Source organism: Gopherus flavomarginatus, chromosome 3, assembly GCF_025201925.1.
Source record: "Gopherus flavomarginatus isolate rGopFla2 chromosome 3, rGopFla2.mat.asm, whole genome shotgun sequence".
Taxonomy (NCBI): Eukaryota; Metazoa; Chordata; order Testudines; family Testudinidae; genus Gopherus; species Gopherus flavomarginatus.
This window is the reverse complement of record NC_066619.1, coordinates 28754114-28777553: the sequence shown is the minus strand read 5'-3', so window position 1 is coordinate 28777553 and position 23440 is coordinate 28754114. Positions and strand designations below refer to the sequence as shown.

Genomic DNA, 23440 nt, shown 5'->3' with positions numbered 1-23440 from the left:
AAGGAAAAATGTTGGTTCATTAACTGCTCTTTGACTTCAAATATTTGTAAAAAGTAAAATGTCCTCTATTTTCCCCTTTTAACTTGGTGAAGAGTTTGAGAATGACGCTGTTTGTATATCCAAATGCCAACAACAGCTGTGCAAGTGAGCCAGGATGTAGCAAAAGGACATTTGTTTTTAAACCATTAACCAATGTTTTAAAACTTGTGCTTGATTTTAGCCAACTGAGATTGTGTTTGAAATGTTTTGTTTGATAGCTCTTCAAAAAAAGTTTTGCATAGGAGGACAAGAGAACCTAATGCTCCATCTCCAATAGACTGTAAACTGAGCCGTTGGAGTGAATGGGGACCATGTGACCCATGCTCAAATCTAAAGGTAAGCACTAGTTATATTGTTTTTATTTTAAAATGATACAGGTATTACTGACTGACATTCACCCTTAAAAGTGCTCCATTATAGTGAAGAGTGCTAAACTCCTCCTCAACATGCTGATGTTATGATTCAAGGGTACCCTCAACTGTTTTATACTCAAATGCAGACTGCTATTTAAAAGGGCTTTGTTGGCAAAACAGAAATGTTTGCAGGAAACATCAAAGTTTGATGACCTTTTTTTTTTTTTTTTTTAGGTTTTCATCAAAAACTCAAAAAACAAAAAATTACTGACAGCCAGGCTTTTCTGTTTTCATTTTTTGAAGAAAGTTTTTTTTAAAAATGAAGATTTTTTTAATGAAAACTTTTTAGTTTTTGTCATTTTTCATGGTAACAAAAAACACCACATAAGCCTAGTGACTAGTGCCACAGCCATGTATCTGTTTATATGTGCATGTGAAGAATTAGTTACGAGTGCTACCACTGGCACATAGGAATGTGTGATATTTTGCATAAGCAGTAGGTTCCGTAAAGGTATTTTTCTTATGCATGGTGAGTGACTTCCTGCATCCAGACCTTAACAAAGACCTTCAGACACAGCATCTTTGCTAATTTATTTGCAGGCATAATATGTGAGGGCTGTAGGTCTGGAATTAATGAACAAAAAGTAAGTTCTCCTAAACCTCGACTTGTGTTTGTGTATAATTTGGGGACTTCCCTTGTAGAAAAAACCTGGGTTCCAAATAAATAAAATACTAACTATGAGGCCAGTTCAGTATGAAGGCTAAAATGCAAAGAAAATATGAATTTTTTACTTGCACCATAAGAATTTGAGAGAGACAAAATGGGGAGGGGAGTGTAATATCTTTTATTGGACGAATTTCTGTTGGTGGAAGCTACAAGATTTCAAGCTACACAACGCTGTTCTTCAGAATTTGGTATTAATGAAAGATTCCCACAAAAGTATCTGCAGTCTTCCCAATCCTCAGAAATGTAAATCAGCATAGCTTCACTGAAGTTAATGAAGCTAAGCTGATTGACATTAGCTGAGAATCTGGCCATAATTTGAATTATTATTTTTAATAAAATGTACTACTTAGATTTTTTTGACAAACTAGTTTCATTTGTCAAAAAAAAATCTAGTTTTGTTTTACTCTTTTTTTAAAATTAACACAAATTAGCAAAATGTTTCAGTTAACCCAAATTTCCATTTTTTGTCAAAAAAAAAGTTTAGTCTGAAAAATGTCATCCATCTCTAATGAGGAGATCTATTGTGCCTCTGAACAACTTGCTGTGTGACGTTAGGATCGTCATTTAACCTACCTGTTCCTCAGTGTCCACTTCTGTGCTTTGAAGTACCTCCTCCCCCTTTTTTTCCTTAAAGATGTGATTTGTAACCTGTTTTGAGATGCTGTAAGAATGCTGCATAAGTGTAAAATATTATTATTTATTTTATTATTAGAGCTAGTCAAAATGTTTTCAATTTCTAAATGTTGACAAAATGTCCAACTTTGAGATTAAAGGACACAAAGGGAAACGTGCAACCAATCAGCTCATGAAGAAATTTCTAACTTGGATGAAATTTTGAGGGGGAAAATTTCTAATTAGATTGGAATTTTTGTCTTGCTTTTCTTTAAGCAGATCTAATTATTATTATATATCTTTGTAGTTTCGCTCTAGAAGTGTTCAGCAATTTGGACAGTTTCGTGGGAAACGGTGCCTGGAATCACTGGGAAACTCACAAAGCTGTAAAACCAGCATAGCCTGTCCAGAAGAGCAAGAAATCGATTGTGGAGCTGACTTCAGATGTGATTCAGGTAGGTGTTGCTTTCACACCAGGCTAATTAGTTCGGCAAAGCATGGAAGTATCTACTTAATTTTAAGCACATGTTCAAATCACATTTAAAGTCAACAGATTTAAATACGTGCTTAAAGTTAAACACATGCTTAAGTACTTTGCTGAATATGGATAGTCTGCTGAATCAAGGCCTATATATTTAGGTTTAAATTCCTTAACAGTTCTTTCTATTCCATGCTGAAAAGTTGCCAGTTCCACAAGTTTCCTTTCTTATGTTGTATCTATTCCAAATGGCGCTGAGTGAATCTTTTTTGTTTATGCTTTATGAAAAATCAGTGGGAAAAGAGTCATTGAAGTGGGGAAGTCCAGGTGACTTCAGCAGTTCGGTCTATCTCTGGAGATCTAGGTTCAAACTCACTTAGAATACAGGTAAAATTACAAAACTCTATGACTTTATTTTGCATAGGGGATTTGACAAATCAACTTCTCAAGACATATTTTAGTAATACTACATAGATATTAGCTAGCACTTTACAGGCCAGCTAACTGACATCAATAGAGTGCATCTGAATTTAAAAATCTTTAAATCATGTAGAGATAATTAATCTTCACAAAACCACTGAGGTGAAATCCTCACTTCATTGAAGCTAATGGCAAAACTCCCAATGACTTAAATGGGATCAGAATTTCTCCCCTTGTTTGTACATCACAATAAAAACATAAATTATGTTGAGTATATGCTACATCCTCCCAGGCATTGACCATTAAAGCAACTCAGAAATATGACTTTGCTGACATTAACCTATAAGAACTAATGTTTTTTCACACTCTTATACTTCAAAGAAAAATACTCCAAATCTTGACATTAAACAATAATCTAAAAATTAATCAAATCAGGATAATTCTCTATAAATGTCAGAAATTCTTCTGCCAATTAATTTTCTGTGCCATCCAATTTAAAATAATTGGTAAATTTAAAGGTTTTTTTTCTCACTTAGAGGAGCAAGGGATTAGGTTTTTACCTCGTTCTGGCTGAAATGAAAATACACCTTCTAAGAGGAAGATTCCAGTAAGGAATATTTGTTTTTCTGATGTAAACCCCATGTTTAAAAAGGATTAGAGATGTTCAGTTCTTCATTCTTTGCTTAGGTCGATGTATAAAGAAGAGGCTTGTGTGTAATGTGGATAATGACTGTGGAGACTTTTCCGATGAAAGTGACTGTGAAAGAGATCCAAAATCACCATGTCGTGACCCGGATATTGAAGTATCAGAGATTGGAAGGACTGCTGGACAAGGGTATTCAATGAAAAGCCAGAGCTAAAGAGAGAGACCCTGGTTGGCACCAGACAAAGTTAGGAGACATGTCTGTGGGCCGGCTAGCAAGAGCAGGGGAAGGGGTGGGGCGGGGTATTGGGTGGAAGAGGCGGGGTAGGGGGCTAACCTCCCCACACAGGAGATGCACACACCGCCAATGTACTTATTATCATTTTTTTTATTGTTTTCTCTGGAGTCTGAGCCTTGACTATACCTTGGCCAAGAAATTTGGACCTTGACAAAAAAAGTAATTGACTACCCCTGCTCTATATCGTGCAGTGTGTTATAAAGCACGTAAGGGCTGGTCATTATGGGCCTTACAAAATGGCCATGCCACTGGTGCTGGGTTCTGTAACTAGATCTGTAGCAGTAGTGCGCAGGAGGTTGCATGAGGGGGATGGATACCATGTTGAGATTCTGCCTCTCCAGCCCTCCCCTCTTGCCCAATCTAGAAATGGCTGGGGTTTAGCAAGGCATCCATCATCAAATTTCTCAAACCTTTATATATTAGGTAGCCTGGTTTGGGGGAGGGAGGGATTAGTTCACTATTGTTCTTAGAGCAGCTTATCAAACAATCTTTCCCCACCATCATCGTACTAAAGTAATATGTGAAAAATGAGAAAACATATGCAGATATTCTTTCATCAAAAGTCTGCATCTATAGCAATCCTACCCTCCATTCCTACCTCGCAGACAGGAGATATAAGGAAAATGTTTATAGTTTGTTTGATTTTTGTTTTAACATCCTCTGGACGACAGAATCCCCAAAGTGTCATTGGTTACCACAGCATTTTTCTTTGCATATATTTACCTTTCCTTTCCCAGCTTCTAGGTAGTTGGAGGTTTGTTGGGGTGTTAGGTTTGGATATTGGTTTGGGGAGTTGCTCTCTTTTTTGTTTTGGGGTTTCATGGACAGGTGAGGAAGGGCCTGTAATTGATCTACAAATTGAATTGGAAATCAGCAGCATAACCTGGAACAGACAAAAATGTCAAGATGTTGCAGCTCCACCTAGTGTTCAACTGAAAATTACAGCCTTTCCATATCACCTCTGTCTAAGAAATAATCTAAAATGGATAAATAAAGACCTTTATAACTGAAAAACAAGCAAATATTATTTTTGAAGTTTCCAGAAATGTGCTAGGCACTTTAAAGACTTTTAGTGTTATTACAATTAGTTATCCCTTCTATAAGGAAAATATTGTTTAGATGTATAATAGCGATGTTCATTGTGCTGTTGAATGATAGCTATTAGATAAGGTCAACAATGTGCATGGTGCTGTACAGGACACAAATATTGTGACAGCCTCTGCTCCAGAGAGCTTACAGTCTAGAAGACAGACAAGGAAAGGCAAATCCCAGTATGAGATCCCACAGGAAAGAGTGATTTTAGGTATATCTTCTTTGTACACTTGTTATCTCACATTCTCACCAGATCTATGACACTGGAAGATGAATCTGTTAGCTTTCCTGTGTTTGCTATTATTTTAACTGCCTTTCCTCTGACCCAGGCCACAGTAGTGCCCTACCTCTAATTTTTCTTGAGCAGAGTCTAGGATAACATTAGCTGTATATTCCTCCTGAAGGCTGGGTAGCTTCTGTACAAACTTGATGTTGCAAAATATAGTAATATACAATATAATATTGAGAATTAGAAACAATCTGATAAAAGTGTATTTGGAAAAATATATCCTTATTTTGATCCCATAAAGATTGCTAGCTATGAATAGCTATTTGAGATGAAATAGGTCTTTATTATAGGGTTCCTTTCATTCCAAAGGATTCCATCATGTTTCCTTTTTATTAATAATACCAATCACTTTTTCATTCTTGCACTTTTCATCTACAGACTTCAAAGTGCTTTACAAAGGACATATCATTATCCCCATATTACAGATGAGAAAACTAAGGCCTCAAGACATGACTTGCCTAGGGTCACTGAGCATCCCAGTGGCAGAACTGGGACTAGAATGCTGCTCTCCTGAGTCCTAATGCAGTGCCCTATCCATTAGGACATTCTGTTGCCTATTTAGTCTTTTGATTTCCATTATCAGAGTTTCCATCCCAAGCTCCTGGGCACCCTTAACAATCTTTATAAACAAATGTAACCTACAAAACCCATGGTACACTTGCAGCACGACTGAATCCAGTAACTTCTGAGATGAACTATGGCAGTACATTGGCTCAGGGCAATATTGCAAATCCTCAGTCTTGTGAAAAGTCTTATGAGATCTTTAATATCAATGCTGAACAACAGGAACTCCAGATTCAGATTTTTGTCAGTTGTCATATGTAATTTGTATGTAGTTTGGCTTTTCTAGGTCATAATATCGCTGTCTACAGGCCAAAGGTGCTAACACCATCTTTTTTGAAGCTTAACGTGTCTTTATTTTCCTTGTAGAATCAGCATTCTAGGGATGCAGCCAATGGCAAGCCCATTTGAAAATGAGTATTTTAATGGTCTGTGTGATCGAGTGCGTGATGGGAATACCAGGACCTATTACCGCAAGCCATGGAATGTTGCTTTTCTCAACTATGATGTAAGTCTCTGTGTAAAAATTAGAAGGTAGTTGACTGAAATTCAGTTTTCCAACAGGATGTCAAAACTCTCTCTTAAATCAGGCATTCATAATTCTTCCGTAGTATGATTTTGGCAGAATCCAGAAGAGAAGAGAATATCTTATTTGTATTAATGGTAATTCCTAGAAGCCTAACTAAGGCGGCTTCTGCACTTGGAGCTGGAAGTGTGATTCCCAGCTCCCGAGCACACACTCGCTCTAGATCTCGTTGAGGTAGTGCACTAAAAAAGCAGTGTAGCAGGAGCAGCATGGGCGGTAGCGAGCAGCAGAATGGGCTAGCTTCCCGTCTACGTACCATGGGGCCTGAGTGGGTTTGTAGTTGGGGCGGCTACCCTGTGCTTCTACTCACCACTAACCATGCTACCACAGTTACTGTACTCTTTTAGTACACTACCCGGGGTGGCTCTATGTATTTTTGCCTCCCCAAGCACAGCAGTAAGGTGGCTTTCAGCGGCGCGCCTGCAGGAGGTCCGCTGGTAACACGGATTTGGCAGCATGCCTGCAGGAGGTCTGCTGGTCCCGCACCTTTGGTGTGCCTGCAGCCAGGGCCGGCGCTTCCATTTAGGCAACCTAGGTGGTTGCCTAGGGCACCAGGATTTGGGGGGGCAGCATTTTGCCACCCTCGGTGGCAATTCGGCAGCAGGGGGGTCCTTCCGCTCTCCAGGTCTTTGGCAGCAATTCTCTGGCGGGTCCTTCACTCGCTCCAGGACCCGCCGCTGAAGTGCCCTGAAGACCAGGAGTGTGGAAGGAGCCCCCAGCCTAGGGTGCCAAAAACCCTGGCGCCGCTCCTGCCTGCAGCCGAATTGCCACCGAAACCACGGGACCGGCAGACCTCCCGCAGGCATGCCTGACTGCCGCCCTCACGGCGACCAGCAGGCTGCCCCCCGCAGCTTGCCGCCCCAGACATGCACTTGGTGCGCTGGTGCCTGGAGCCACCCCTGGCACTGCCTCAATGAGAGCTAGAGCGAGTGCGTGTACGCGAGCTGGGAATCACACCTCCAGCTCCAAGTGTGGATGTAGCCTCTGTACCCATTGAGTTTAGTGTGCTCTATTCACTCGGTTCATACTAAGGGCTGGTCCACACTAAGGGAGGGAAATCGATCTTAGATACGCAACTTCAGCTACGTGAATAACGTAGCTGAAGTCGAATATCTAAGATCGGATTACTCACCCGTCCACACGGCGCGGGATCGATGTTCGCGGCTCCCCCTGTCGATTCCGCAACTCCGTTGGGGTTGATGGAGTTCCGGAATCGATATAAGCGCGCTCGGGGATCGATATATTGCATCTAGATTAGATGCGATATATCGATCCCCGAGCAATAGATTTTAACCCGCCGATACGGCGGGTAGTCTGGACGTGGCCTAAGAGACAGTCCTTTCCCCAAAGAGTTTACACTCTAAATAATCAAGACAGAGATGACAGCTTGGAAGAAGGGAGCATTATTATCTCCATTTTACAGGTGTGGAGTTGAGGCACACAGAGATTAAGTAACTTTCTCAGAAAGCCTAGCTCTCCTGAGCCCCAGTTGAGTCCCATAACCACTAGATCACCTTTCCTTTGCAGATTCAGATGAAGATTTTCAAAGCCTTCTAGGAGATTTGGATGCTAATTCATATTAATATTAAAATCCTTTTGGTGGCTCAGCCTCAGTTCAGTTTATAGCTAAAAATAATTACTATTCTATAGCTACCTAGTTTTCTGCATCTACATAAGCAAGAGATCACATGGTGGCAATCTAAGGGTGCTTCAAGAGGAAATTCCTGAAAAATATTAAAAGCTGCTTCTTAGTTAAACTTTTCCTGGAGAAAAATTTCTGTACCTAAGCAATTATAACTTATGTATCCAATTGACTTCACAGCAGCTAAGGTTTTGTGCCAATACAAGTAAGGCTAGCTAAATCGGACCATAAAGCATTGCCATGCAGCATGTATATTTATTTTTGGTGGTGGTAGCATTTCTTTGTTACCAAACCTGTATATTCTACTAAAACAAAAAAAAAATGATACTGTTAGTATATTTATTTAACATTAAAAGCAAGTATTTGGAATTAGCCATAGACTACAGGTACCTAAGATGGAAGAAGGTGAAATGGCAATTCTGCTTCATTTCTGAGCTTGAGCCTCCATAAAGATTCCTATCTGCATTCTAATAGGAAATTGAAGATTATAATATCTTAAATGTAACGGTACTTTCCCAGTTTTACATAGCAAAGACTTTACACCCACGAAAGCAGAAATTAAAAAGAAGGGAAAAGTCACTGCAACTTTGCTTGTGAACAGCTGAGCTGATCCAGATGTTGTGGGGGAAGGAGAGGGGGTTCCATATGTTTTTTTTTTTGGTAGAGTTTTATGATACATTCATGCCACATATGAAACTGGATAATTTTGCCTTTTACACATACCCTGCAAAGGCAAAAATCAGTAAAATAGCCAAATTAAATGAAATTATGCATGACATAGTTGAATCTAACAAAATGGTCACAGTTTGACAAGCATTTGTCACATGTAACAGACATTTTCAGTGACTGCGAGCAGAGATTAAAAAAAAATCATAAAAGTAGTGACAACCATGTAACACAATGGTAAATTCTGAAGCAACTGTGTGAAATTTGTCATTACATTTCTGCAAATGATTTCTCCATGAAGTTCTGTGAGATTCTTGTGTTGTCAAAGTAAAATCCAAATGATACCCTTCATATAGCAGTCTTTGGCCAAGTTTTCAAGTGACTTCTGATTTGGGTGCCAACTTAATACCTCTTAAAGGAGTCTGATTTTCATAGATGAGGTATATAGCATTTTCTAAAAGACAGGGTGCTTTAAAGTTTCAAATTGTATTGAGCTTTAATTGAGCACCTGATATTGACACCCAAAATCACGAGTCACTTTTGAAAATATTCACCTTTATATTTTGAAAGCATTTAATCTCCAGTTTTTCTTCTTGTTCTATACAGAAATCAAGACCAAAGTGCAGCATACTGATTAAAGCTGATCAGAAAATGGGCTTTTATGAGACAGAAAATTTTGTTTTGACATGTTTTTCAGCTGAAAACCAAATTTTTTCCATTTGGAAATGTTGGCATGGTGCCCCATGTGAGTTGATTCACATGCCCCATGCTCCCATTTTCCTATATAGGCCAGACTACCTGATTAGACTACAACTCCCATGATGCACCACAGTCTCCCCTCATGATGAGGGGAAGCTGTTTCATCATGGGGGTCTGTGGCCATGGTGCATCATAGGTAGACTTGGAAAGATTTGATTTTTATCAATAAATGTTGGTAAATGTCCATTTAACTGTACATACAACACCAACTAAATATTATTTCCATCTATGATAATCCAAATTTACCAATAGGCAAAATAAGAAAAATGCTGTTTGAAATCTTAGTTTGATTTAAAGCTATTTATTTTGGGTATTTTGACGTGTGATGTTGACAATTTGTGATTTGTTATAAAGCATTAGCTTTTTGAAATCCATGTCTGTTATCATCAACTAATGATATGACCCTCCCCATAATTTCATACAAATCTGAAAATGTAAATGGATAAAAATTAATGAAAACCCATAATTTTGTGTAACTGTGAAATTTAAGTGGCTAAAAATAACAAAAATGCTTAAAAATAAATATTGATATTATCCATCAAAATTATTTTTAAAAAAATCAAATTCTACTAACCCTAATGACAGGAGATGTGGCCAGGCTACAGAGCCTAGCCCACAGAGGAGAACCAAACTACAGCTTCCACGAGGCACCACAGCACAACAACCAAACCCAAATATTTTGGGTTTCAGGCATTTATTTTTTCAACAAAAAATTTAAAGTTTCCATGGAAGAGACTTTTTGCAAAACAAACAAACCAAACAAACTTCATTTTGTCAAAAACCCAATTTTCTATCTCAAAACAGTTTCAATGGACACCTTTTTTTGACCATCCCTCATTAATATTGGGTGAAAGTGATATGAAATCATAGAGTTTGCAATTCTAAGGAAGGGTAGAAGGGAGTACAGCAAAATAGAGACAATGTATTTCAGGAAGGCGGATTTTGGTAAGCTCAGAGAGATGATAGGTAAGGTTCCATGGGAATCAAGACTGAGGGGAAAAACAACTGAGGAGAGCTGGCAGTTTTTCAAAGGGGCACTATTAAGGGCCCAAAAGCAAGCTATTCCGATGGGTAGGAAAGATAGAAAATGTGGCAAAAGACCACCTTGGCTTAACCACGAGATCTTGCATGACCTACAAAATAAAAAGGAGTCATATAAAAAATGGAAACTAGGTCAGATTACAAAGGATGAATATAGGCAAACAACACAGGAATGCAGGGGCAAGATTAGAAAGGCAAAGGCACAAAATGAACTCAAACTAGCTATGGGAATAAAGGGAAACAAGAAGACTTTTTATCAATACATTAGAAGCAAGAGGAAGACCAAGGACAGGGTAGGCCCACTGCTCAGGGAGGAAGGAGAAACAGTAACAGGAAACTTGGAAATGGCAGAGATGCTTAATGACTTCTTTGTTTCGGTCTTCACTGAGAAGTCTGAAGGAATGTCTAACATAGTGAATGCTTATGGGAAGGGGGTGGGTTTAGAAGATAAAATAAAAAAAGAGCAAGTTAAAAATCACTTAGAAAAGTTAGATGCCTGCAAGTCACCAAGGCCTGATGAAATGCATCCTAGAATACTCAAGGAGTTAATAGAGGAGGTATCTGAGCCTCTAGCTATTGTCTTTGGAAAGTCATGGGAGATGGGAGAGATTCCAGAAGACTGGAAAAGGGCAAATATAGTGCCCATCTATAAAAAGGGAAATAAAAACGACCCAGGAAACTACAGACCAGTTAGTTTAACTTCTGTGCCAGGGAAGATAATGGAGCAAGTAATTAAGGAAATCATCTGCAAACACTTGGAAGGTGGTAAGGTGATAGGGAATAGCCAGCATGGATTTGTAAAGAACAAATCGTGTCAAACCAATCTGATAGCTTTCTTTGATAGGATAACGAGTCTTGTGGATAAGGGAGAAGTGGTGGATGTGGTATACCCAAACTTTAGTAAGGCATTTGATATGGTCTCGCATGATATCCTTATCAATAAACTAGGCAAATACAATTTAGATGGGGCTACTATAAGGTGGGTGCATAACTGGCTGGATAACCGTACTCAGAGAATAGTTATTAATGGCTCCCAATCCTGCTGGAAAGGTATAACAAGTGGGGTTCTGCAGGGGTCTGTTTTGGGACCGGCTCTGTTCTATATCTTCATCAACAACTTAGATGTTGGGCATAGAAAGTATGCTTATTAAGTTCACAGACAATACCAAACTGGGAGGGATTGCAACTGCTTTGGAGGACAGGGTCAAAATTCAAAATGATCTGGACAAATTGAAGAAATGGTCTGAGGTAAACCAGATGAAGTTCAATAAAGACAAATGCAAAGTGCTCCACTTAGGAAGGAACAATCAGTTTCACACATACAGAATGGGAAGAGACTGTCTAGGAAGCAGCAAAGAATCCTGTGGCACCTTATAGACTAACAGACGTTTTGAAGCATGAGCTTTTGTGAGTGAATACCCATTTAGTCAGATACATGTAGTGGAAATTTCCAGGGGCAGGTATATATATATATATATATGCAGGCAAGCTAGAGATAATGAGGTAGTTCAATCAGGGAGGATGAGGCCCTATTCTAGCAGTTGAGCTGTGAAAACCAAGGGAGGAGAAACTGGTTTTGTAATTGGCAAGCCATTCACAGTCTTTGTTTAATCCCAAGGTGATGGTGTCAAATTTGCAGATGAACTGAAGCTCAGCAGTTTCTCTTTGAAGTCTGGTCCTGAAGTTTTTCTGCTGCAGGATGGCCACCTTAAGGTCTGCTATAGTGTGGCCAGGGAGGTTGAAGTGTTCTCCTACAGGTTTTTGTATATTGCCATGCTTAATATCTGATTTGTGTCCATTTATCCTTTTCCGTAGCGACTGTCCAGTTTGGCCGATGTACATAGCAGAGGGGCATTGCTGGCATATGATAGCGTATATTACATTGGTGGAGGTGCAGGTGAATGAACCAGTGATGGTGTGACTGATCTGGTTAGGTCCTGTGATGGTGTCACTGGTGTAGATATGTGGGCAGAGTTGGCATCGAGGTTTGTTGCATGGATTGGTTCCTGAGCTAGAGTTACTATGGTGCAGTGTGCAGTTACTGGGGTGAAAATATGTTTCAGGTTGGCAGGTTGCCTGTGGGCAAGGACTGGCCTGCCACCCAAGGCCTGTGAAAGTGTGGGATCATTGTCCAGGATGTGTTGTAGATCCCTGATGATGCGTTGGAGGGGTTTTAGCTGGGGGCTGTATGTGATGGCCAGTGGAGTCCTGTTGGTTTCTTTCTTGGGTTTGTCTTGCAGTAGGAGGCTTCTGGGTACACCTCTGGCTCTGTTGATCTGTTTCCTTATTTCCTCGTGCGGGTATTGTAGTTTTGAGAATGCTTGGTGGAGATTTTGTAGGTGTTGGTCTCTGTCTGAGGGGTTAGAGCAGATGCGGTTGTACCTCAGTGCTTGGCTGTAGACAATGGATCGTGTGATGTGCCCGGGATGGAAGCTGGAGGCATGAAGGTAGGCATAGCGGTTGGTAGGTTTTTGGTATAGGGTGGTGTTAATGTGACCATCACTTATTTGCACCATGGTGTCTAGGAAGTGGACCTCCGGTGTAGATTGGTCCAGGCTGAAGTTGATGGTGGGGTGGAAGCTGTTGAAATAGTGGTGGAATTTTTCCAGAGACTCCTTCCCATGGGTCCAGATGATGAAGATATCATCAATGTAGCGTAGGTAGAGAAGGGGCATGCGTGGACGAGAGCTGACGAAGCGTTGTTCCAGGTCGGCCATAAAAATATTGGCATATTGTGGGGCCATGCGGGTGCCCATAGCGGTGCCACTAATCTGGAGATATATATTGTCATCAAATTTGAAATAGTTGTGTGTGAGGATAAAGGCACAGAGCTCAGCAGCCAGTTGTGCTGTGGCATCATCAGGGATACTGTTCCTGACAGCTTGTATTCCATCTGTGTGTGGGATATTCGTGTAGAGAGCCTCTACATCCATGGTGGCTAAGATGGAGTTTTCTGGAAGGTCACCAATGCATCGTAGTTTCCTCAGGAAATCAGTGATGTCACGGAGATAGTTGGGAGTGCTGGTGGCATAGAGTCTGAGTAGAGAGTCCACATATCCAGACAGTCCTTCAGTGAGAGTGCCAATGCCCAAGATGATGGGGCGTCCAGGATTTCCGGGTTTGTGGATCTTGGGTAGTAGATAGAATAACCCTGGTCGGGGCTCTAAGGGTATGTTGATTTGTTCCGGTGTTAGTGTAGGGAGTGTCCTGAGTAGATGTTGCAGTTTCTTAGTGTATTCCTCAGTGGGATCTGAGGGAAGTGGCCTGTAGAATTTGGTGTTGGAGAGTTGTCTGGCAGCCTCCTTTTGGTAGTCAGACCTGTTCATGATGACAACAGCACCTCCTTTATCAGCCTCTTTGATGATAATGTCTGGGTGGTTTCTGAGGCTGTGGATGGCATTGCGTTCTGCACGACCTAGGTTATGAGGCAAGCGATGTTGTTTTTCCACAATTTCTGCCTGTGCAGGTCGGCAGAAGCATTCAATATAGAGGTCCAGACTGTCATTTCGACCCTCAAGAGGAGTCCATGTGGAGTTCTTCTTCTTGTGCTGTTGGTGGGAGGGTACCTGTGTATCAGTGCGCTGTTCAGTGTTGTCCTGAAAGTATTCTTTGAGTTGGAGACAGCGAAAGTAGGCTTCCAGATCGCCGCAGAACTGTATCATGTTGGTGGGGGTAGCAGGGCAGAAAGAGAGTCTCTGAGATAGGACAGACTTTTCTTCTGGGCTGAGTGTGTAGTTGGATAGATTGACGATATTGCTGGGTGGGTTGGGGGTACCACAGTTGTGGCCCCATGAGGCAGATAGGAGTTGCCCACAGGCAACGTGCCAACCTGAAACATATTTTCACCAGTAACTGCACACTGCACCATAGTACCTCTAGCTCAGGAACCAATCCATGCAACAAACCTCGATGCCAACTCTGCCCACATATCTACACCAGTGACACCATCACAGGACCTAACCAGATCAGCCACACCATCACCGGTTCATTCACCTGCACCTCCACCAATGTAATATACGCTATCATATGCCAGCAATGCCCCTCTGCTATGTACATCGGCCAAACTGGACAGTCGCTACGGAAAAGGATAAATGGACACAAATCAGATATTAGGCATGGCAATATACAAAAACCTGTAGGAGAACACTTCAACCTCCCTGGCCACACTATAGCAGACCTTAAGGTGGCCATCCTGCAGCAAAAAAACTTCAGGACCAGACTTCAAAGAGAAACTGCTGAGCTTCAGTTCATCTGCAAATTTGACACCATCAGCTCGGGATTAAACAAAGACTGTGAATGGCTTGCCAATTACAAAACCAGTTTCTCCTCCCTTGGTTTTCACACCTCAACTGCTAGAACAGGGCCTCATCCTCCCTGACTGAACTACCTCATTATCTCTAGCTTGCCTGCATATATACATACCTGCCCCTGGAAATTTCCACTACATGCATCTGACGAAGTGGGTATTCACCCACGAAAGCTCATGCTCCAAAACGTCTGTTAGTCTATAAGGTGCCACAGGATTCTTTGCTGCTTTTACAGATCCAGACTAACACGGCTAGCACCCTCTGATACTGTCTAGGAAGGAGTATGGCAGAAAGAGATCTAGGAGTCATAGTGGACCACAAGCTAAATATGAGCCAACAGTGTGATACTGTTGCAAAAAAAGCAAACGTGATTCTGGAATGCATTAACAAGTGTGTTGTAAACAAGACACGAGAAGTCATTCTTCCGCTCTACTCTGCGCTGGTTAGGCCTCAACTGGAGTATTGTGTCCAGTTCTGGGCACCGCATTTCAAGAAAGATGTGGAGAAATTGGAGAGGGTCCAGAGAAGAGCAACAAGAATTATTAAAGGTCTTGAGAACATGACCTATGAAGGAAGGCTGAAAGAATTGGGTTTATTTAGTTTGGAAAAGAAAAGACTGAGAGGGGACATGATAGCAGTTTTCAGGTATCTAAAAGGGTGTCATCAGGAGGAGGGAGAAAACTTGTTCACCTTAGCCTCTAATGATAGAACAAGAAGCAATGGGCTTAAACTGCAGCAAGGGAGATTTAGATTGGACATTAGGAAAAAGTTCCTAACTGCCAGGGTTGTTAAACACTGGAATAAATTGCCTAGGGAGGTTGTGGAATCTCCACCTCTGGAGATATTTAAGAGTAGGTTAGATAAATGTCTGTCAGGGATGGTCTAGACAGTACTTGGTCCTGCCATGAGGGCAGGGGACTGGACTCGATGACCTCTTGAGGTCCCTTCCAGTCCTAGAGTCTATGAATCTATGAATATTTTACTTTTTTGAAATGACAACGCAACCATATAAACCAATTTTACTGTTTCCTATGGATTTAATAAAAGCAGCAAAGAGTCCTGTGGCATCTTATAGACTAACAGAAGTTTTGGAGCATGAGCTTTCGTGGGTGAATACCCACTTCGTCGGATGCATGTAGTGGCCACCCACAAAAGCTCATGCTCCAAAACTTCTGTTAGTCTATAAGGTGCCACAGGACTCTTTGCTGCTTTTACAGATCCAGACTAACACGGCTACCCCTCTGATACGTGGATTTAATGTTGTTCTATTTCTTGAAGGTTGGGTCCAAATCCTATACAAACTGACTAAGTATTATAGCTGTCAGTCTCTGGACCCTCATCTACTACATGCCCCTTAGCACCTGTTTTATATAGATTGTTTTATCATATCATTAGTGATGACATGAGAATAAAACATGCAGTTTTAGTATCTGCTCATTACATAAGTTTTAAACTATTGTAGTTTTGTTAAATAGATTATACATGATTTTATCTGTTATGCTCTTTTTTCCTAAGACAAAAGCAGACAAAAGATTCACAACTGAGTTCTTCTATGATCATGTGGCCATGATAAAAGAGGTTTACCGTGAAAAACAAGAACATTTCTCGGTTTCCATGTCAGTAAAATACACACCTACTGAAAAGAATCAGGGCACATCTGTAAATGCCTCTCTTGGCTACCAGTTTTCAAGGAATGAAAGTCTAAATTATATCTTGCGGTACTCCAAAGAAAGGGTAAGTTCAATGGCATAAAATATTTGATGTAGTAATTTCATAGGACCTGAAATTAGCATAGTGTTGGGTTATACAAGTATTAATCTTCCACACCGTTCAGGATGCCTGTTGCTTTCCTCACACCAAATAGAAGAGGCTGGCAAAATGTTGATAATGTAAAGATTAAAGTTTACTTCAGGAGTAGCCAAAATATGGGTCAAATGCAGCCTATTTCACCACCTTGGTCTTCAATGTGGGTTGATGTTGCCAGAAACCAAAGATATCAGCATGCAATGATCCATCTTTATCAGCGAACAGCTGTGATCTATTCCATTGTATGCAAATTAGACACAGCCTTTAAGTAACAAATTGCAATGAAGACCCAGGCAGGCAATGCTTGGGTGTTCTTAATGGAGCATGTTGATTAATATCCCAAGGGTCAGATCTTCAGGACCAGCCATTTGTTGCACAGCACATCTCAGAGGGAAACAGGTTGCAAAGGACTGCTCTAAGTTGTTCCAGTTGCCACAGCTCCTAAGAGTCCATTCCAGCAGTTGAAGATTGCCAGAGTCCAAGGGCAATCAGCAAGCCACCCTTTTCCTTAGCTATACACTATGCCAAGGCCTGTGATGGGGATTGATAGCAGGTATATCAGCTTTATGCCACCAGAAGATTACAGAAGCCACCAAAGGCTTGATTGCCTTTATGCATTTTATTGCTCTGTCTATAGCACGTGGCCTCTTACGCTTGCTTTAAGTCTGCTTTCAGGGAAGTATTTTATAGAGAGTCTAGTTTAAAAAGAACCCTACACATGTGATGTCTGAAAACAGTGGAACACAAGGAGTCTGATTTACTGAAATTGGGAAGTGGAGTGTTGTGCAAAAATGGGGGGGGGAAACCTAAAATTATCCAAACTTCTTGCTACTTCTTCAGATTAAGTTTTAGTTGAAGTTTTAGGGAACTTCTTATTCTATCTAAACAAGTTTGTCCATGTCCCAAAATGCTAGAGTATCCCACACTGAAATTGAGAGTTCTGCATTGTCTTTTGAGTAAAACATGCCTGATTGTGCCTTTTGTACAGAAACAAACTTTTATGCACGTCAAAGGAAAAATACAACTGGGAAGATTCCAAATGCGAAGTCGTGATGTTCGGCTAACAGATGCTTTCCTTGAAGATTTGAAGTTTCTGCCCACTGAATATGACAAGGGGGAATATTTTAGCTTTCTAGAAATGTATGGAACACATTATGCTGTCTCTGGGACTGTGGGAGGAAAATACGAACTTCTGTATGTGTTGGATAATTATGCCATGAGTTTAAAAGGTATGCATATTATTGCTCTGCCTATAGCTCATAGATCAACAAATAGGCCCCAGTCCTGCAATGAGATATGAGAGGACAGAACCTCGTGCAGAGGCTGATTGAAGTCAGTGAGACTCCATGCAGGTGGAAGGGAATGACCATGTTTTGTACCTTATTGTAGGATAGGAGCCTTGGTCATTAGTTTTCAGAATTAAAATCCTGAGCCAAACATGAACCTCAGTTACACCAAAGTCACTTCATTGGCATCAATGGAGTCATTCCAGAATTCTACAAGTATAAGATAGATCAGAATCTGGCTCATTCACTTTAAGGTATCTTTCTATCACAATCTTAATGGAAGTCTGTCATCTGTGAAAACCTTTTAGTTAAAAACTACAGTATTCAAATACTAGTAGTGGCTGGTGACCGACCATGTGGTCTGGTTCATAGAGGATCCCAAATCCTAATGCTAGCTGAGTCACAAAATTCACTTTGTGATGATAGGTAATTTGTCATTTGATCTCTTTGTACATCTAAATTGGTAGTAAAATGGAGAACCACACTGACTGCAGATGCTGCATTTGGCTGAGTTGGAACTGTTTTTACAGCCTTTAATGTTAATATTGGAATTTTTCTCACAGTGGTTGAGATAGGAAAGCAGTAACTTAATCCTTCCTCACATGCAGTGTTGGGAGGTATGGCTTTTGTGGTAGATTGAAGTGATCATTCTAAAATAAACTGAAAAAAGTAATAATTCTCATGTGAATTATGACACCAAACAAATAAACATGCCACTTATGGCATTAAAATTTCCTGTCAGTAGAGGCAATAAGCAAGGTGTTGAGACAGAGAAGTCCTTTATACACACTTATATTCTTATGTTCACCAGCTCAATACTATGGTGATAGGTGCTCTCTGAGGCACTGATCTAGAGGGAAAACTCCCATTGACTGCAGTGGTAGAACAAGATTAGATTTCAGTTATTTAAGATCAATAAATAGAAAAGAGTAGCTGTAGGAGAAAGAGGGTAGAATAAGAGTGACCATGATGGGGTGGGAGGGCATGGAACAGACTAATATAGTTACATTAACTTTATGGTAAAAAGAGGGGAATATCTGGGAAACAGTTTGGGTAAGACTGGGTGATGGGGGAGGAGAAGATTGAGAGGATTCAATGATACAACAAACATAAAAAAAGAAATGAGAAACAACAGAGTAAGACACAATCCCCAGAAGAAAGAGGGGAAGAATCATCCCTGAAAGAAGGGCAGCTCTGGAGAAGAAGAGACTGTTACTTTTTAAGGAGTTGCAAGTAGAGGGAGTGTTCCTAGAGTTTTCCTAGTCACTGGGCAGCCCACCAATAGTTCAAAACTCCAGAGGCAAACTGCACTGAATTCATAACCTGGTAGAGAGAGTGGGAGCGAAAGATAGCGGAAGGATGAAGGCAACACATTTTTTTCAACAGTCCTGAAACTTGGCTCCCAAGAAATATAAAATCATATTCGTTTTTTCTTATTTTCCTTTTTTTAAAACCAAATATGCATTTTCCCCTAATGATCTCCAAATTAATTGCATTTGCAGAAGTCACGGTAGAAGATGTAAAGGAATGTCTTGGTTACCATTTAGATGTCAGTCTAGTAAATAAAGAGTTGGATTTCAAAGGTGGTATAAAAGGTGGTAAATGTGAAAGCATCAACGTGAAATCAAATTGTAAGTATATCTTTAGTTTATGTGTGATCAAAACTGCAAACTCTTTTGCTTAAAGAGAGAGGATGTTGATTTCTTCCCCTTCTTTTTAAACCAATTAAATGTCTACACTAATAGTGTTCACAAAAGGCTGAGAGAGAAGGATTCAATGCCAAGCACAGGACAGGCAGGCGTTGCAAGCTTCTCTGCACTGCTCTGTTCTCGCAACTCAATTCTTAGCTGTGCTACCCAGGCCAGCCTAACCATTGTCCTTTCCTTGTACAGCTCAGGTGATACTATGACACTCATTAAATAAAGTGTACTGCACCCATTTCTGTGACATCTGGTGTACCCACATGTCCATCCATGCCATGCTAACCCCTTAGAAGCCCCCCCCTTTTTTTTTCTTGTTTCTGGCATTTTGGTGTGATTGCCAAATTCATAAAATGAGATTTCTCTCAAATGATGGAGAATAAGCAAAGTTTGAAGAGATTTCACCACAATCTCATAGGATGGAATCTTACTTCTAGTCACTTTGGGGAGACGTGAGCTGATTTGTGCTAGAATCTGTGGCAATTAAATTTCCAGTCATTCTTTCTCTCTCTCTTTCTGCAGACACTCATGATGATGACGCAGTTATTGATGACATCATTTCTTTGGTTGAGGGAGGGAAGATTGATTTTTCTGTTAAAATAAAAGAAATGCTACTGAGGAATGCCAAAGTGGTTGATGTAGAGGATTATATACAGTGGGCTACCTCACTGATTGATGCTCCAGTGGTGATACAGCAGAAGGTAAGGAGAGTTTCTTCTAGGCCGAGTATGTTACAAATTCATATATCATAATTACCTGTAAAAGTTCCTTTTCCTATGGTGGGGAAAAATATCAAGAATGACTTTGCTTACCATTGACTGTTAGATAGTGTCTTCATCTTAGTGCATCTTGGCAGTTTTGGTCCTTTGTAATGGATTGATAGATTCCAAGGCCAGAAGGTGCCAGTGTGATCACCTAGTCAGCCTTCCTATATAACACAGGCCATAGAGCTGCCCTGAAGTAATTCTTGTTTGAACTAGAATGTAAGTTTGAGATAAGTTGAGCAGAAATGAACAGAGCATTCCAGGTGATGGGTGCACCGTTGATTTACTTATATAAGAACGTTATAGTCAATATCATTTTCCAACCCATTCTTTGGATGAAGACTATGTCAGTGGGCTCTGTAATGTATTTTGGGTGTAACTATGGGGATCTGAATCTTGAACTATCTGGTCCACATGCCATTGCTGCAGGATTAAAATAACTCATGTCCAACAGTTATACCAGATACATGGTGCAAACTGTAAGTAAGGAGACTTCATGTTACCAGAAGAAAGAATTTGTTTAAAATAACTTTTTCTAAAGATTTGTATAAGGAAAGCATTTAGACATGATTCTTGGGAAAACAATGTGTGTTATGTATGGGTTTTTTTTCCTTTACAGCCATCTCCAATACATACTCTTGTTCCAGTAAAAATGAAAGATGCACATATAAAGAAACAGAATTTGGAAAGAGCCATTGAGGACTACATTACAGAGTACAGTGTGTGCAAATGCAAACCCTGCAAAAATGGTGGTACCTTGTTGCTGGTGGATGGAGAGTGCATATGCCTATGTTCCAGCTATTTTAAGGGAGATGCCTGCCAAATCCCCAAATCAAGAGATGATGAAGGTTAGTAGATATTCATGCACTGTCAATGTTCTAAGCAGACGTAAATTAACATATCAGCATGTATGTTGGAGCATACTTTGAAAATATGGTCTTTACCCAGACAGAATTAAACACTATCTGTAAGTTCTCATATCATAGAACAGATTTACACACCCTGCTGACCTATTCAGCTGGGCATGAGGGATGGAAGCTAGTTTTAGCTGTAGAGTATGTCTGTGAAGTGTTAAGTGGAGAAGAGATTCACTTGGAGATTCCACTGTGCCACCATTACTGTGCCTTGTAGACATCCAAAACCTCTCACAAACAAGAAAATTAACTGAGCACAAATGTGGATTGGTAACACCATAGAACCAAAGCAGAGAATCAAGTTCAGGCAAGAAAACCATTTCCATTTTCCTAGCTGGGTTTCTCTGCAAAAGCCCAGTGCTTACAAATGTATGCCTCATGTTGCATGATCACATAATGCAGGCTTACAACTAGATTGGTCCAGTATATAGGAGGTGCCAATAAGCAGGCAGCCTAATATTTCAAGTGCCATCTCTACATCACAAAGTCTCTCTTCTGCTCCAGTGCTGCTACCAACTGTTCCCTGATACCTATTAACACACAGGACAATGGAGGAAAGCAATCTTCTTTTGACATTCTTCCTGGCCTGTAACACTCTTCTGCACTGTAGTACTCATCCTTCACAATTTGCCCGAGGCTTTCGATAACTAAAAAAACATTACTCAATATTTGCTATAATGTAGTAAGTGTAAGGAACAATACAAACACTGAGGTAATCATAGCTATTTATGTAAGGCATTGTCTACATCACCTACACTGTTTTTTTAGATTCTGGTGGAGCTGAAGCAATGCAACCCCCTAGTGTAGACACATTTTGCACTGATGATGTGGAACAATTTGCACCAGGGCATCTTATCCAGTTATATGTCATGGTTGGTTAGCTGCACCAGTGTAAATTCTGTCTACAATAGTGACTAAAAATTGTCAGCTGGTGTAAATCCGCATAACTCCATGACTTCAATGGTGCTGTGCCAGTTTACACCCACTGAGGGTCTGGCCCCCACTGTAGACAAGGCCTGAGGCAAAAATAGCTATTTTTAATGCAGTTCTGCCATGAAAAGTGACTGTAGAAATGGCCCCTTCTTATGCAATAGATTTATTCCTTGTGGTCAAGGTTTAATAAAACAGGTGTCCAAAGTGAAACTCTGCATTTGATTTTTAGACACTTACATATATGGCTGGATTTCCAAAACTGCCGAGCACCCAGCAGCGCCAGTGGCCCTATGTGTTTTCAGCATCCAGTCTCTTGGGTTCTTTGTGATGAAAATGAGTTTTTATTGCTTTGGGTTTCTAGAGCCACCATAGCTGAGAGAGTGCGGGCTGAATTCTGTTCCATCTTGTGCTCCTTCAAAATAGTTACTTCCTGAATTTCAAATAGTTGCACCTGTGCCACTACACCCAAGGCAGCAGGTTGCTGGACTAATGCTGGTTTGGTCCAATACAGATAAGAAGGTCACTGATGGGGGCTGGAGCTGTTGGACTGCTTGGTCTCACTGCGTGCAAGGAGAACGCACTCGCACTCGTCAGTGTAATAATCCTGCTCCAGGACCAGGGGGCAGGCCATGCCAAGGTGACAGCATCGAAAAAAGCTACTGTTCTCAGGCAAAATAATGGTACAAGTCTAAAAAAAGGTGAGTGATGGTAATGTATTTTTGCCCCTCGGCCCAAACAGTATGTGGTGCCTTACAGGTTTTTTTCCAGTAGAAGGAGAAATTGATGACCCATGTCAGGTATTCTTTGGTGCAATCCTGTTTGTTTACATCTGCTTTCTCCCTTTCAGCTGGCTTTCTCTGCTTTCTGCCTCTCTCACACAAATGGCTTGCTAAGCCACCCATTAGCTGTTGTGTTTGCAATGAGTCACAGGGAAATCTCTCAACCCACTCAGTTTAACCTCTGGTCAGTCTTGCCATATGGAACATCCACTTGGGTAGTGAATTTCTATTGTTTCCAGCTATTACTGCATAAAGAGGCATTTAGTGGCTCCTTCCATTTTGCTGAAGGAAGGGTGGTTAGCACCCCTATAGCTGTGTGTGTCTAGATCGGATCTGCTTGGTGGCAGCCATTAACGCCTTCCAACATATAAAGTGTATTTAAATGAAAAGGTTGTGCTGAATCATGACCTGTACCCCTTCCAAAGCAACCCCAGTGGAAATATTTATGTGTGCATCATACATATGAAATTTATAAACCCTGTTAAATATCCGAATTAGATCCATGTTCTGCGACAGTGTTTAAAAACCCAGCTTCCATCTTGTCTGCAGTTTTTGGATGCAAATAATTGTGTGCTCAGTTATGGTGCACCTGCAAATTGGGTAGCTGGGCATCTTTATGACCTGTGTTGTGCTCACAAAATTGCGGGCACGAGAATGGAGATCTGGCCAAATCCAGGCTGAAAATTGAGCCCTTAAATTCCAGTTAGACTCTACATCACAGAGAGAGAGATACAGAAAATGGGAG

The 23440-nt window shown here is 40.7% G+C and overlaps 1 protein-coding gene across 1 annotated transcript in view; it reads left to right on the top strand.

The window, feature by feature from the left end:
• C9 (complement C9) overlaps positions 1 to 23440 on the top strand; it is a 34376-nt gene that overhangs the window by 9795 nt on the left and 1141 nt on the right. The window contains exons 2-11 of the mRNA XM_050946968.1: positions 258 to 375; positions 2039 to 2186; positions 3317 to 3464; positions 5882 to 6020; positions 16029 to 16247; positions 17308 to 17548; positions 19108 to 19236; positions 19828 to 20006; positions 20689 to 20917; positions 22428 to 22614. Coding sequence (XP_050802925.1) covers positions 258 to 375; positions 2039 to 2186; positions 3317 to 3464; positions 5882 to 6020; positions 16029 to 16247; positions 17308 to 17548; positions 19108 to 19236; positions 19828 to 20006; positions 20689 to 20917; positions 22428 to 22594 — 1717 coding nt within the window. The 3' untranslated portion in view covers positions 22595 to 22614. The remainder of the gene's footprint in view (positions 1 to 257; positions 376 to 2038; positions 2187 to 3316; positions 3465 to 5881; positions 6021 to 16028; positions 16248 to 17307; positions 17549 to 19107; positions 19237 to 19827; positions 20007 to 20688; positions 20918 to 22427; positions 22615 to 23440) is intronic.